The 12959-nt window shown below is 41.4% G+C and overlaps 1 protein-coding gene across 2 annotated transcripts in view; it reads right to left on the reverse strand.

Annotated features, from left to right (window-relative positions):
• CHCHD3 (coiled-coil-helix-coiled-coil-helix domain containing 3) overlaps positions 1-12959 on the reverse strand; it is a 197967-nt gene that overhangs the window by 92076 nt on the left and 92932 nt on the right. The window contains exon 5 of one of the 2 annotated variants that reach the window (XM_040343308.1): positions 1458-1472. The exons of the other annotated variant lie outside the window; for it this stretch is intronic. Within the exon in view, the coding sequence (XP_040199242.1) occupies positions 1458-1472 (15 nt within the window). The remainder of the gene's footprint in view (positions 1-1457; positions 1473-12959) is intronic. 2 annotated transcript variants of the gene reach the window in all.

A 12959-nucleotide genomic window follows, 5' to 3' on the forward strand; every position in this document is an offset into this window, starting at 1 on the left:
CGTCGGGTACGCAAATTAGGAGTTAAGGCGATCCACGACGGTTTTTCGCGTTCACTACGTCGCTGCTAGTCTAGTTTCCCGTCGCAAAGTTAGTCGTCGTTTTGGGTGCCTTAACTTTACACAGCACACGTATGTGCTGTATAAAGTATGGCCGTCGTTTCCGCGTCGAAATTAAAAAAATTCACGTCGTTTGCGTAAGACGTCCGGGAATACGGAATTGCGCTATGCATGTCGCCGTTCGAAAAAATTACGTCAGTTCGCGCAAAGCACGGCAGGAATTTTGAAACAGAGCATGCGCAGTAGGTCCGGCGCGGGAGCGCGCCTAATTTAAATGGCACACGCCCCTTTAAATTACGTGGGCTTACGCCGGAGGCTGCCAGCGTAGGTTTTCATTGCAAGTGCTTTGTGAATCAGGCACTTACGATGAAAACTTGCGGCGGTGTAACGTATCTACGATACGTTACGCCGCCGCAGTTCTACGTGAATCTGGCCCAAAGTCCCTTATTTACAGGTCGGGCAAAAAACAGTAAATCACAATGCCATCCTGTTGGACCTATGGAAGGAAGAAGGAACTCAAACTGGCCATGCTAATGTGCAGAGATAATTTTCTAGCTTTAGGTTTATATACGATTTAAGAAGGATTTTTGATGCATTTTTGATGCATTTCCTCTCACTTGCTACTACAGTCCTTCCACCTCATGTCTGCAAGAAATTGCAGGAACATCAGGCTCCTAATTCAAGTGATCAAAATGAAGAAATAGAAAGAATGCTAGACAAAAACTAAGAGAGACACTGAAAAGAGTGAAGGTTTTTGGTGAAAGACGTCAATGTGACACCAGGGTGAAAACTGCAGTAGGCAGAAAAAGGACGCACACACTTTGAACTGAACATCAAATTACTAATAGCAATGTTTTTGTAAGTGGGCTGGTCTGGTGTGCTGCTGCTGAAGCATGTATAAACCCTGAGATGGTACAATATGTTCCTTGTATGCATGTTAGAATAACTGTATTACTCATTAATGCAGTGAAAACGCCACGTATGACCTCTATTGCATACATACAGCTTGGACCAATGATATGACCATATTTCATATCTGAGGGTCCACTGGAAATTGTGGATTCTCCAAACCCTGTTCTCTCCACCACATTCTATATTGGCAATGCTTAGCAAGCAACCTCCTGTGGTCAGTGTGCAGAAGGGGAAGTCACTTGCACAGGACCTGAAAGTTCAAAGCCATCGCTGTAGCAACACCAACTACTACAATAATTGTCAGATATCTCAGCGGGCCCTAGGGTATAAAACATGCATACATCCATTTTCCCAAGCTTGAAAAATGCAAGTACTGTATGCGATAAAGATCTTACCTAGAGTTCAGCCTTAACAGTATTAAATATTCTATATAAATGATAAGACATGTATCAAATATGACAGAGCAGATACACAAATTATTTACTCACTTGTGCATTTAACTCCTGAAGCATTGCAAAATGAAAAAGGAAAAAAACGTCATTATGCAACAAATATTAGGTCATTATTTATTCCATTACTTATTATTTACAAAACATCCAGTGATAAATAACATTTGGGCCTAAGAGCGGCTTTAGACGGCCCTGCTGCACTTGCAAAAGTTTTGGTGCGTTTTCTGAAAAGCGCACCCAAGCCACAGTACACAATTAAAATCTACGGGTTTTATGTGCGGGTTAGCTGTGTTTTCTCCCAAAGTGCAGCTGGACAGTGTGAAGCCGCCAGAAAATCATACCTTTGGAGGCATCAAGGTACACAATGATAGTTTTAAAAAATGTGAAGTAGGCCACTTATGCCAAATTAAGCAAATTGTTACCCGAAAGCAGGCTGGGGTCAGCAAATCTACTCATTACACACATTTATTGCACTCCTATCATCTTTACTAGATCAGCTGTTTTAACTAACTGGATAATCTATAAAATAACCTTACATTGATCAGCTTTTATTTATTCATGTAAAGCCTTAATCTCAAAATGACACGGTGTGCTGTAACTGATAGTAAAGTGTGTGTTGAAGTTTAGCTTTAATTTGTGCATTAAATTTTCTTAAACACCCCCCCCCCCCCCCCCAAGTCCCACAATGCTGCTGCCTGCTGTGCCCCCTGTGCTCTCTAATACAGGAGGGTTTATTAATTGCAAGATTACCAGGTGAAGAACAGGGGGGGGGGGGGGGGGGGGGGGGGCTGACAGACCTAAAAATATGAAAAAAAAAAAAATAATCCAGACACCACATACAATTATGGTTTTGGGTTTAATACTGCTTTAATCTAAATGTGAATCCAAAACTTTTCTTTTTAATTATGAATAGAGCAGGAAATAGTTAGGACCCCAATCTTTTTTTGGATCCTATCAGAGTGCTGTTCCTTCATTTTCTGTCTCCAAGACACAACAGGAAGGAAGAAAGTAACTTTAACCCCTTTTGCTGCCAGGTCCCTATATGGTAAAAAACCTGACAGAAGGAGTTTTTAGACACACCAGGATTAAGTGTGTATAAACAGTATCTCACAAAAGTGCGTACACACGTCACATTTTCAAATATTTTATTATATGTTTTCATGTAACACTGAAGAAATGACACTTTGCTACAATGTAAAGTATTGAGTGTACAGCTTGTATAACAGTGTAAATTTGCTGTCCCCTCCAAATAGCTCAACACGCAGCCATTAAAGTGGTTGTAAAGCCAACCACACAACTTGCACCTACAGGTAAGCCTAGATTAAGGCTTACCTGTAGGTGCAAGAAATATCGCCTTAACCTACACGGTTAAGGAGATATTTTCACAAAAACGGGCATCGATGTCTACGGCGCATGCACACAGAGCGTGCCTTTTTGTGAATGGCATTATTTGGGTTAATGCCGCATTTTCACACATGCGCGGGAGCTACGTCATCGCCGCTCCGGAGCGGCAAAAACAGGAAGAAGCTCCAGGGGACATGGCGGTGGACGGGACCTTCGAACTAAGGTAAGTACCACATAATGAGCTAGTATGCTGTGCATACTAGCTCGTTATGCCTTTCTCTTGCAGGTGTTTTTTTTTTTTTTTAAATCGTGAGGGTTTACTTCCTCTTTAATGTCTAAACCGCTGGCAACAAAAGTGTTACAAGGGGTCCAGTATGTTAAATTTGATGTCATCACTCTCACATATTGTCACTAGAAGTTCAACATGGCACCTCATGGCAAAGAACTCTCTGAGGATATGAAGAAACAAATTGCTGCTCTACATAAAGATGACCTAGGCTATAAGAATGTTGCCAAGACCCTGAAACTGAGCTGCAGCATGGTGGCCAAGAACATACAGCGGTTTAACAGAACAGGTTCCACTCAGGACAGGCCTCGCCATGGTCGACCAAAGAAGTTGAGTGCACGTGCTCAGCATCATATCCAGAGGTTGATTTTCGGAAATTAGTGCTGCCAGCATTGCTGCAGAGGTTGAAGGGGTGGTGGGGGGTCAGTCTGTCATTTCTCACTGCACACTGCATCAAATTGGTCTACATGGCTGTTGTCCAAGAAGAAAGCCTCTTATAAAGATGATGCACAAAAAAAACCTGCAAACAGTTTGCTGAAGCCAAGCAGACCAAGGACATGGATTACTGGAATCATGTCCTGTGGTCTGATGAGACCAAGATAAACTTATTTCTTTCAGATGGTGTCAAGCGTGTGGTGGCAACCAGATGAGGAGTACAAAGAAAAGTGCTTCTTGCCTACAGTCAAGTATGGTGGTGGGAGTCTTATGGTCTGGGGCTGCCGGCACTGGGGAGCTAGAGTTCACTGAGAGAACCATGAATGCCAATATGTACTGTGACATAATGAAGCAGAGCATGATCCCCTTCCTTCGGATACTGGGCCGCAGGGCAGTATTCTAATATGACAACGACCCCAAACACACCTCCAAGACGACCACTGCCAAAAGCTGAGAGTAAAGGTGATGGACTGGACAAGCATGTCTGCAGACTTAAACCCCATTGAGTATCTGTGAGGCTTCCTAAAAGGGAAGGTAGAGGAGCGCAAGGTCACCAACATCCACCAACACCGTGATGTAGTAATGGAGGAGTGGAAGAGGACTCCTGTGGCAACCTGTGAAGCTCTGGTGAACTCCATGCCCAAGAGGGTTAAAGGGTCACTAAAGGTTTTGTTTTTTTCGCTAAATAGCTTCCTTTACCTTACTGCAGTCCTGGTTTCATGTCCTCATTGTTAGTTTTTGCTCTGATGTTGCTATAATTCTGCTCTGTTCTGGACACTTCCTGGTTGTCTGTTTCCTGATGACCACAGTACCGGGAGCTTCTAGTTTCGTTTCCAAACCATAACTTCTCTATGGCTCTATACAGCACAGAGGCAGGATAACATGCAAAAACAAAACTGAAACTACAGGTACATTATGATTTTATCTATTTTTAATCGTTTTTAAAAGGAATCAGTTAACCATTATGTCTCTATACCCTGTAAACAGTCATTTGAGTAAAAAACATTTTTTTCCTTTACAACTCCTTTAAGGCAGTGCTGGAAAAGAATGGTGGCCACACAAAAATATTGACACTTTGGGCCCAATTTGAACATTTTCACTTAGGCGTGTACTCACTTTGTTGCCAGTGGTTTAGACATTAATGGCTGTGTGTTGCGTTATTTTGAGGGGACAGCAAATTTACACTGTTATACAAGCTGTACACTCACTACATTGTAGCAAAGTGTAATTTCTTCAGTGTTGTCACATGAAAAGATGTGAGGGGTGTACTCACTTGTGAGATACACAATATAACAAGCAGACTGCCACCTGTCAGAGGAAAGCAGTCCAGCCCTGCCAGATTGTTTCACATCCCCCCCCCCCCGATAAACTGGTGTCCCCGCTATGTATCCCAGGCTCTGCTTGGCACCTGTTATGCTGGTCCCGGCCCCGCAGATGGGCATCGAGTAGGGAGCTGAGCACATGCATGTCTGCCCTCCTTCCGTTCTTGTTGCTGAGCCAGAAGCGTCAGGTTTGACATCACCTCCGGCTCCCCATGTAATTTTCCCCAGGCCAGTAAGGCTGATGCCGTGTACACACAACCGTTTTTTTAATGACGAAAAAAATGCTGTTTTTTTTAAATGGTCATTAAAAACTATCGCGTGTAGGCTCCAGAGCATTTTTCTCGACGTGAAAAATGGCCATTAAAAATGTATAACATTCTCTAAATGTTCTCGTTTTTCGCATTGTCGTTTTTGGCATCGTGTGTAGGTTTTGACGGAAAAAAAAAGCGCATGCTCAGAAGCAAGTTATGAGACGGGAGCACTCGTTCTGGCAAAACTAGCGTTTGTAATGGAGATGGCACATTTGTCACGCTGTAACAGACTGAAAAGCACAAAGACTGAAAAGCGCGAATAGTCTATCACCAAACTTTTACCAACACGAAATCAGCAAAAAGCAGCCCAAAGTGTGGCGCCATATAAATGGAACTTCCCCTTTATAGTGCTGTCGTACGTCACCGCTCTTTGCTCGAGCACTTTTTTTTTTTTTTTTCACGATCGTGTGTATACAAGAATCACGTCGAGAAAAATGTTGTTTTTTCTAAGACATTAAAACCGGTCGTGTGTACGCAGCTTGAGACCGAATGTATTGCAACGTCAATCTGCATTGCATTACATTGAGTGGAGCACAGGGAGAACATTCAGGGTTTTCTAGACCCTGGATGTCTCATTAAATAACCGGTCACCAAAAAATCACCACCTAGTGGAAATTTGTGCCCTATGTGATGGGGGAAAAAAAGATAAATGTAAAAGAATCACAGAAAAGTTACACCCCAGCACATAAATCCCCCCCCCCCCCCAATATTTAAAGCCTCCAACTTTTAAAGCGAAACCAATGCCTTAATTAAGCATTGCCTATATAAAATATAGGGTACTGAAGCTTGTTGCCATTTCATGGGGGCATGCAGATTTAAGGTTTGACGCGTTGCGCATATATTGACTCGGTGCAATCTCACCTTTTTTATTTAATCAAAACATGGGTAATTTATTGCATTTGTGTACCATAATATTAACTGTGTATGTTTAACTGAAATTATGCATTTCCTAGAGCCTTGTGGTGACATGAAACTACCACTTTTTTAGGGTGTTGGCTTTCAGAAAACATAGAAAATGTGTTGGGGGGGGGGGGGGGCCCTAAAATTATTTTTTAAACGTGTGCCAAAAAAAAGCAAAAATAGCTCTGGCAGCTTAAGGGTTAAAAGCAGGGGGAACGGCTTTACATACCTTTTCTGCAGCTGCTCCGGTCCAGTCTCTAGCAGCAGATTCTGTGTGCAGGAGAGAACGGACAACGGTTTTGTTCAGACAGATACGATCCTTAACATTGGGTCTCATCCACAAGTGATTAAACTTCACCAACATCAATGCCCACCATGTAAAAAACAATAACGGCTCCACATAGTGCATTAAAGGAGTAAAAAAAGATTTATTAAAAGTTGTGTTGCACTTACAAACATGCAGTAAAAAAATGCCTCGAATCTGATGTGCCGGCCGGTACACAAATTCCCAGACACCCGTCCACTGGGGGAACGTTTGGAGCTCTTGGGTGGCGGCGGCGGCCGGCACATCAGATTCGAGGAATTTTTTTACTGCATGTTTGTAAGTGCAACACAACTTTTAATAAATCTTTTTTTACTCATTTAATGCGCTATGTGGAGCCGTTATTGTTTTTTACATGGTGGGCATTGATGTTGGTGAAGATGAGATCCAATGTTATGGATCGTATCTGTCTGAACTGCAAGACTGGAAGCGACTACCTATTATATGCTGTTCATGATGCCCTGTCATAAGGGATCATGGCGATTTGGTAAGGAGCCAATCTATAGTTTGGTGGAGGATACATCACTTTTCTTTGGACACTTTTTTTAACTGATTTTGGAATTTGGCACAGAGCACGGGCGTTTGGCATTTCATGTGTTAAACATTTATGGACCTTATTGCTACAATATTTGTTTTATTTATATGTCTATATATATTTTTATTTTTGGTTAATATTTATTGATCCAATGATATGATCTAAAAAAAAAATTATGTTCATTTATCACTGTTAGGGACGAGAGTGCTATATAGTGCCCTCTAGTGGCTATCAACCTCTCGTTTTTTGGTATATTAGTGATTTATATATAGCATCATACAACACATAGTTTATGATTTATATCAATATATATCACATAGTTTTGTGATTCAAATATTTGTTTCACATGTTTTAGAGGTAGCGCGATTTATATTTTTTCACTGGATATGTGAACAGCCTGTTTTTTTATAAAAGATTGAGCATATGCAAGCAATCTAATACCAAAGAACACTTTATGGACTGATGCATTGTTTGTTTTGTTAATGTTATATATGGTTTGATAGAATATGCTGATTCTGAAAATAGCTAAGCAAACAGATTAACCCTTTCACGCCGACGCAACGCATATATATGCGTCCTCGGCTTTCGGGGGTTATAACGGGATGATGCCTGCAGCCACTGTTGTTTAGAGCCGGCAATCGGCTATCCAAACATAACAACCAATGTGGCTTATGCCGGACGAGCGGGAGGGGACACCCCCCCCCCTCCCGCCGCCTCTCGCCGCTCTGACCGGGCCTCCCGTCCCACCGGGAGACTCGATCCTCCATTCGCCGCGTTCTGTGTCCAGGCGGAGACTGACACTAAGCCGTAAACGGCTTTGATTCAGTCTCTGCATTGAAACCACGGAAGCGGCGTCATGACGTCACTTCCGGGTTTCTCGGCTGTCAATGGCGCCGGATTTAAAAAAGTACACAGTATTCAGAATCGCCGTTTTCGGCGATCTGAATACTTTGAAGTGCAAAGGAGGGCTCGGGGGTCTTTTAGACCCCCGATCCCTCCATAAAGAGTACCTGTCACCACCTATTACTGTCACAAGGGATGTTTACATTCCTTGTGACAGCAATAAAAGTGATCAAAATGTAAAAAAACACACAATATTATAAAAAATAAATAAATAAGAAAACAAAAAAAAAAATTTTTTAAAGCGCCCCCCTCCCCGCGAGCTTGCGCAGCAAAGAAAACGCATACGGAAGTCGCGCCCGCATATGAAAACGGTGTTCAAATCACACATGTGAGGTATCGCCGCGATCGTCAGAGGGAGAGCAATAATTCTAGCACTAGACCTACTCTAACTCTAACCTGGTAACCGTAAAAAAAGTTTAAAGTGTCGCCTATGGAGATTTTTAGGTACCGTAGTTTGTCGCAATTCCACAAGTGCGTGCAATTATAAAGCGTGACATGCTTGGTATCTATTTACTCGGCGTAACATCATCTTTCACATTATGCAAAAAAAATTGGCTAATTTTACTTTTTCATTTGTTAAAATTCATGAAAGTAAATTTTTGCCAAAAAGTTGTGTTTAAAACACCGCCGCACAAATACCGTATGACATAAAATATTGCAAAAATCGCCATTTTATTCTCTAGATTCTCTGCTAAAAAAATATATATAATATTTGGGGGTTCTAAGTAATTTTCTAGCCAAAAATATGGATTTTAACTTGTAAACACCAAATGTCATACATAGGCTTAGGCATGAAAGGGTTAAAAGGCATACTAGCACTTTAGCATTTGGGAGCGCAAAACCACTTTTGAATATAATATTCCAGAATATTGTTTTCTGCTAGCTTGAGAACCTTTTTTGCTATAGGATAGTCCTCTGACACACTGACTTGATCATACCCAAAAGTCTTCTGTTGTACTCCATTTATTTGTATTGTAAGAAACAAAAGGTCAGGGAGCATAAAGGAACATATGATTGGTTTGACTGATATACAAGAAGAGAAGGTCAAGTTCATGAAAGGTCAAAAGAGGCGCAGCTGTTACATAGGTGACCTTCAACTTCAGGACTTTGGAGAACCAACAAAAAAAAAAACAATACACAAAAAAAACCAAGAGTAACAAGAGCTTTATAAAAAAAAAAAGGCCATAGAAGGCAAGTACAAGTGTGCAATAAGAATGTATTTTTTATTTATTTAGGGAACGGCACATGGGAAAAGGGCAAACAGTTTTGCTTCAAAACAGGATGAAAAAACACTATGCCAAGGAATGTGCTTCCCTGGCAGGAGATGGTAAGCAATGTGTGTGGCTCAAAGTAACAGGCTAAGCTATACATATATAAAATTCAATCTAAATTCACAGCTGGACAAATAGGAGGGTAAAAGGAAAGAGTATGTGGTGGCCACATTTCAAAATGGATTAACGCAGCTATTCAATGAAGATTCAACAGAAAAGGTCCAATACTGAAGGTGTCTCGGCAGGTACAATTACATACTTGCCATGCCCACTAGCCCCATCCCGCCCCCTCCAGCAAAACGATTGTAAACAGCCGATGGCAATCCCATCTGATCAGAATCCCTGGGAGGGGCCGAGCTACACGGCCCTCCCAGGTCATGTCCACCCCATAAATAGAGCCAACATATGACCAGTTCTCCCAGCACCCTGCGAGCTGAAGGGAGTAACGCTGGTATTACAATACCCCAATCACGGTGAGTGCCTGTTCTACCTTATACTCAAACAAGCCTTTTTGTAACCAACCTAACCTCATTCTAGCATGTACCTCTCCTTACCATGCATGCCTCAGTTTCTATCTATATACGTCTGCTCTACAGGCATTCGGCACCAGGTTCCTCTCTACATATAGAGCTCGGGATTCCCCCTAGCAACTCTAAGAGGATCGTCCGCATTGGACTCAGAAAACCCCCTGACCTGCTGCACTATTGCCCTAACAAGCCCTACATTTGGGTAATTATTGTTTCTATCATGAATATGAGCAGTATGACCAAGGATTTATGCATTGGATCATTTGTCATGTTTTTATTTTTTCTCTCTTTTTTCTTTCTTTTTCTTTTTTCCTCTTTCTCCGCTTTCTCCCTCCTTTTTTTTTTTTTTTTTTCCCCCCTTCTCTTCTTTTCTCTTTCTTTCTTTCTTTCCTTACCCTTTTCTCTTTCTCTTTCTTTTCTCTTTTCTTCTTCCCTTTTTTCCTTTTTCTCTCCTTTTTCTCTTATTTCTTTTTCCACTCCCTATATCCTTAAATTTCAATAGGATACCGTGTGTTTGGGATCAATCGGAGCCATCCCTCCCCTTTCTCTTTTCTTACTTATGAGACCCCATAAGTCGGCCCTGGGGATATCCTAAACCGACAAGTTGAGGGTCAATTTTCAAACCCTGGTTTACCACAAACGGTATGTTGATCATATACATTATAGTAGAGGTATCTCTAACAACTACTTAAAATATGGATCCATATACACCTGATGATATGATATAATATAATGATGTGTGTTTTATTTTTAGAGAGAGAAAAACAGCTTGTAATCACACACTCCTGTGGCCCCTGATGAAGGTCTGTTGCTCCATCAATAGACCAGAAACGCGTCGGGCATTTCTCTACTACTCTCTACAGAGTGTTTTTTAATCTAATTGTATTGTATCTTCACGAGGTTTTATTTGAGTACTTTCTTGTTGTTTCCTATTTTCTCCTGGGTTCACACATGGGACGTGTGCCCCAGGTGTCACTTTATCACTACTTCTTATATGTTTTTTATTCTTATTATACATAATTTCTGACTGTTCCAGAAGATTTCTGTAATCCAACATCCAGAATTACTCTGTAATTAAGTGTTTACCCATCTTGGTGCAAATATCTAATAAATTAAAAAATTTTATATATACATTGGAGTCTGGCCTTAAAAGTCCCATCTGGGGGTAATCGTTTTTCTTTCTTGTCCAATTACATACTTATTACTTCAAACACTTGACAGTCTATAGCGAAATGATGGCTCTTCTTACTACAGAAAACAATTAAGATAAGTCTTACATATCAAGGGGTGGCATGGAGGAGGGAAAATATTAAGCTGAAGCACTACCTGTCTGCATTGACTATCTTGTATTCATAGCCAATTCCTGAGAATTTAACACCAGATGCCTAAAGGTAAAATAAAATAAAAAAAAGAACTCTAAAGCCTCCTACACTCGATCCGATTTCCATCTGACAAAGCCGTGGAATTTTGTCCCAAGGGCGTTTGCCGAGAACTTGTTCTGCATACAAACGGCAAAATGCTTGTAGGCCAACAAACAGAAACTACGTGGTTTTTTTTTGCTCTTTAGCGCCACCCTTTGGGCAACTTCTGCTAATGTTATCTTATGGTGAGTGTGTGTACTTGGGATTTTTTCCGACGGACTTGTGTACACACGAGCGGATAATCCGACGGCACACATTTGTCATTGGAAAACTTGAAAGCATGCTATCCAACATTTGTTGTTGTAAAATCCGACAACAATTGTCAGATGGAGCACACAAAAACGGTCGGATTTTCTGACAAAACCCTGCCATCACACATTCGTTGAAGCATTGGTATCGGGCACAAATGTACCAGATATTGCGGATATTGCTTCAAGGTGTTTTACCTGGGTGATGCTTGCAGTATTCAAAAACGCAGATCCTAACATTTTGAGTACTTTCGAGTGCAGAGCAGGGGGTTGGGATCTTATAGATCCCTCCATAAAGAGTACCTGTCCCTGCCTGTTTACATTCCTTGTGACAGTAATAATAGACATACAAATGTTTAAAAAAAAGTGTAAAATTTTTTTTTTGCAATGTACAGAATATTGGCACACATTATCGACCATCAGTCTGAGAGGTGGCCGAAATATCTGTATCATATCGGCACCGAAAAAATGATATACTGGTAGATCCCTAAACCAGTGTAAGGGGGCATGCTGACTGCCAACATATGGCAACCACTGCAAGCTTCACTGCACAATAACATATTTCTGACTGCTGCACTTAATACAATACATATTCCTGACAGTGAACTCTACACAGCTGCATGTTACATGGTCTTGATTTCTGAAATCTTCAGGCTACATATTTGGGAGACCTCTATACTTGTTACACTATCTTACATCAGGGTTCGACAAAACCCGGGCACCAGTTCGCAATTGCGACTAGAATTAGCGACCTGGGGTGGCACAGCTGGGGTATCGTGTGTCTTCGTGCAGCCCCACCTTCCCCGCCGCAAGTTCGCGTCGGGCCGGTAATTGAGGCCACGTCTTTGTGGCATTCTGCAGGCCTATGCTTCCTTCTGTGATCTGGCACCATCTTGTGGTGGCCATTGGTATGACAAGACAACCAGCAATGCTAATGGAGCTTCCCCTCTGTTTTCACTGCCATCTCCTTCCCTCTAATTAGAACCCCCAAACATTATATTTTTTTTATTCTAACACCCTAGAGAATAAAATGGCGGTCGTTGTAATACTTTGTCACATCGTATTTGCGCAGCGTCTTACAAGCGCACTTTTTGGGGGAAAATACACTTTTTTAAATAAAAAATAAGACACCAGTAACATTAGCCCAATATATATATATATATATATATATATATATATATATATATATATATATATATATATATTTATTTATTTATATTGTGAAAGATAATGTTACGCCGAGTAAATGGATACCCAACATGTCACGCTTCATGGAATGGTGACAAACTTTTACCCTTTAAAATCTCCATAGGCGACATTTAAAAAATTCTACAGGTTGCATGTTGAGTTACAGAGGAGGTCCAGGGCTAAAATTATTGCTCTCACTCTACCAATCGCGGCGATACCTTACATGTGTGGTTTGAACACTGCTTTTATATGCAGGCGCTACTCACATATGCGTTCACTTCTGCGCGCAAGCTCGGAAAGACCGGGAGCGTTCCTGGCTCCTAACTTTTTTGTTTGGCTCCTAGATTCCAAGCAAATTTGTCAAGCCTGTCTTACATAGTCCTGGACTCTGCACTCCAAATTCTAAGTGGTATGCTACCTGATGAAGGGGCAACACTGAATACAGAGTCCTCTGTGGTATACTCTGTTACATAGTCTTGAACACTGCACCCTGTATGATATTTTATACGTTACACTGTCTTGACCACT

The sequence above is a fragment of the Rana temporaria genome, chromosome 3 (genome assembly GCF_905171775.1).
Source record: "Rana temporaria chromosome 3, aRanTem1.1, whole genome shotgun sequence".
Lineage (NCBI taxonomy): Eukaryota > Metazoa > Chordata > Amphibia > Anura > Ranidae > Rana > Rana temporaria.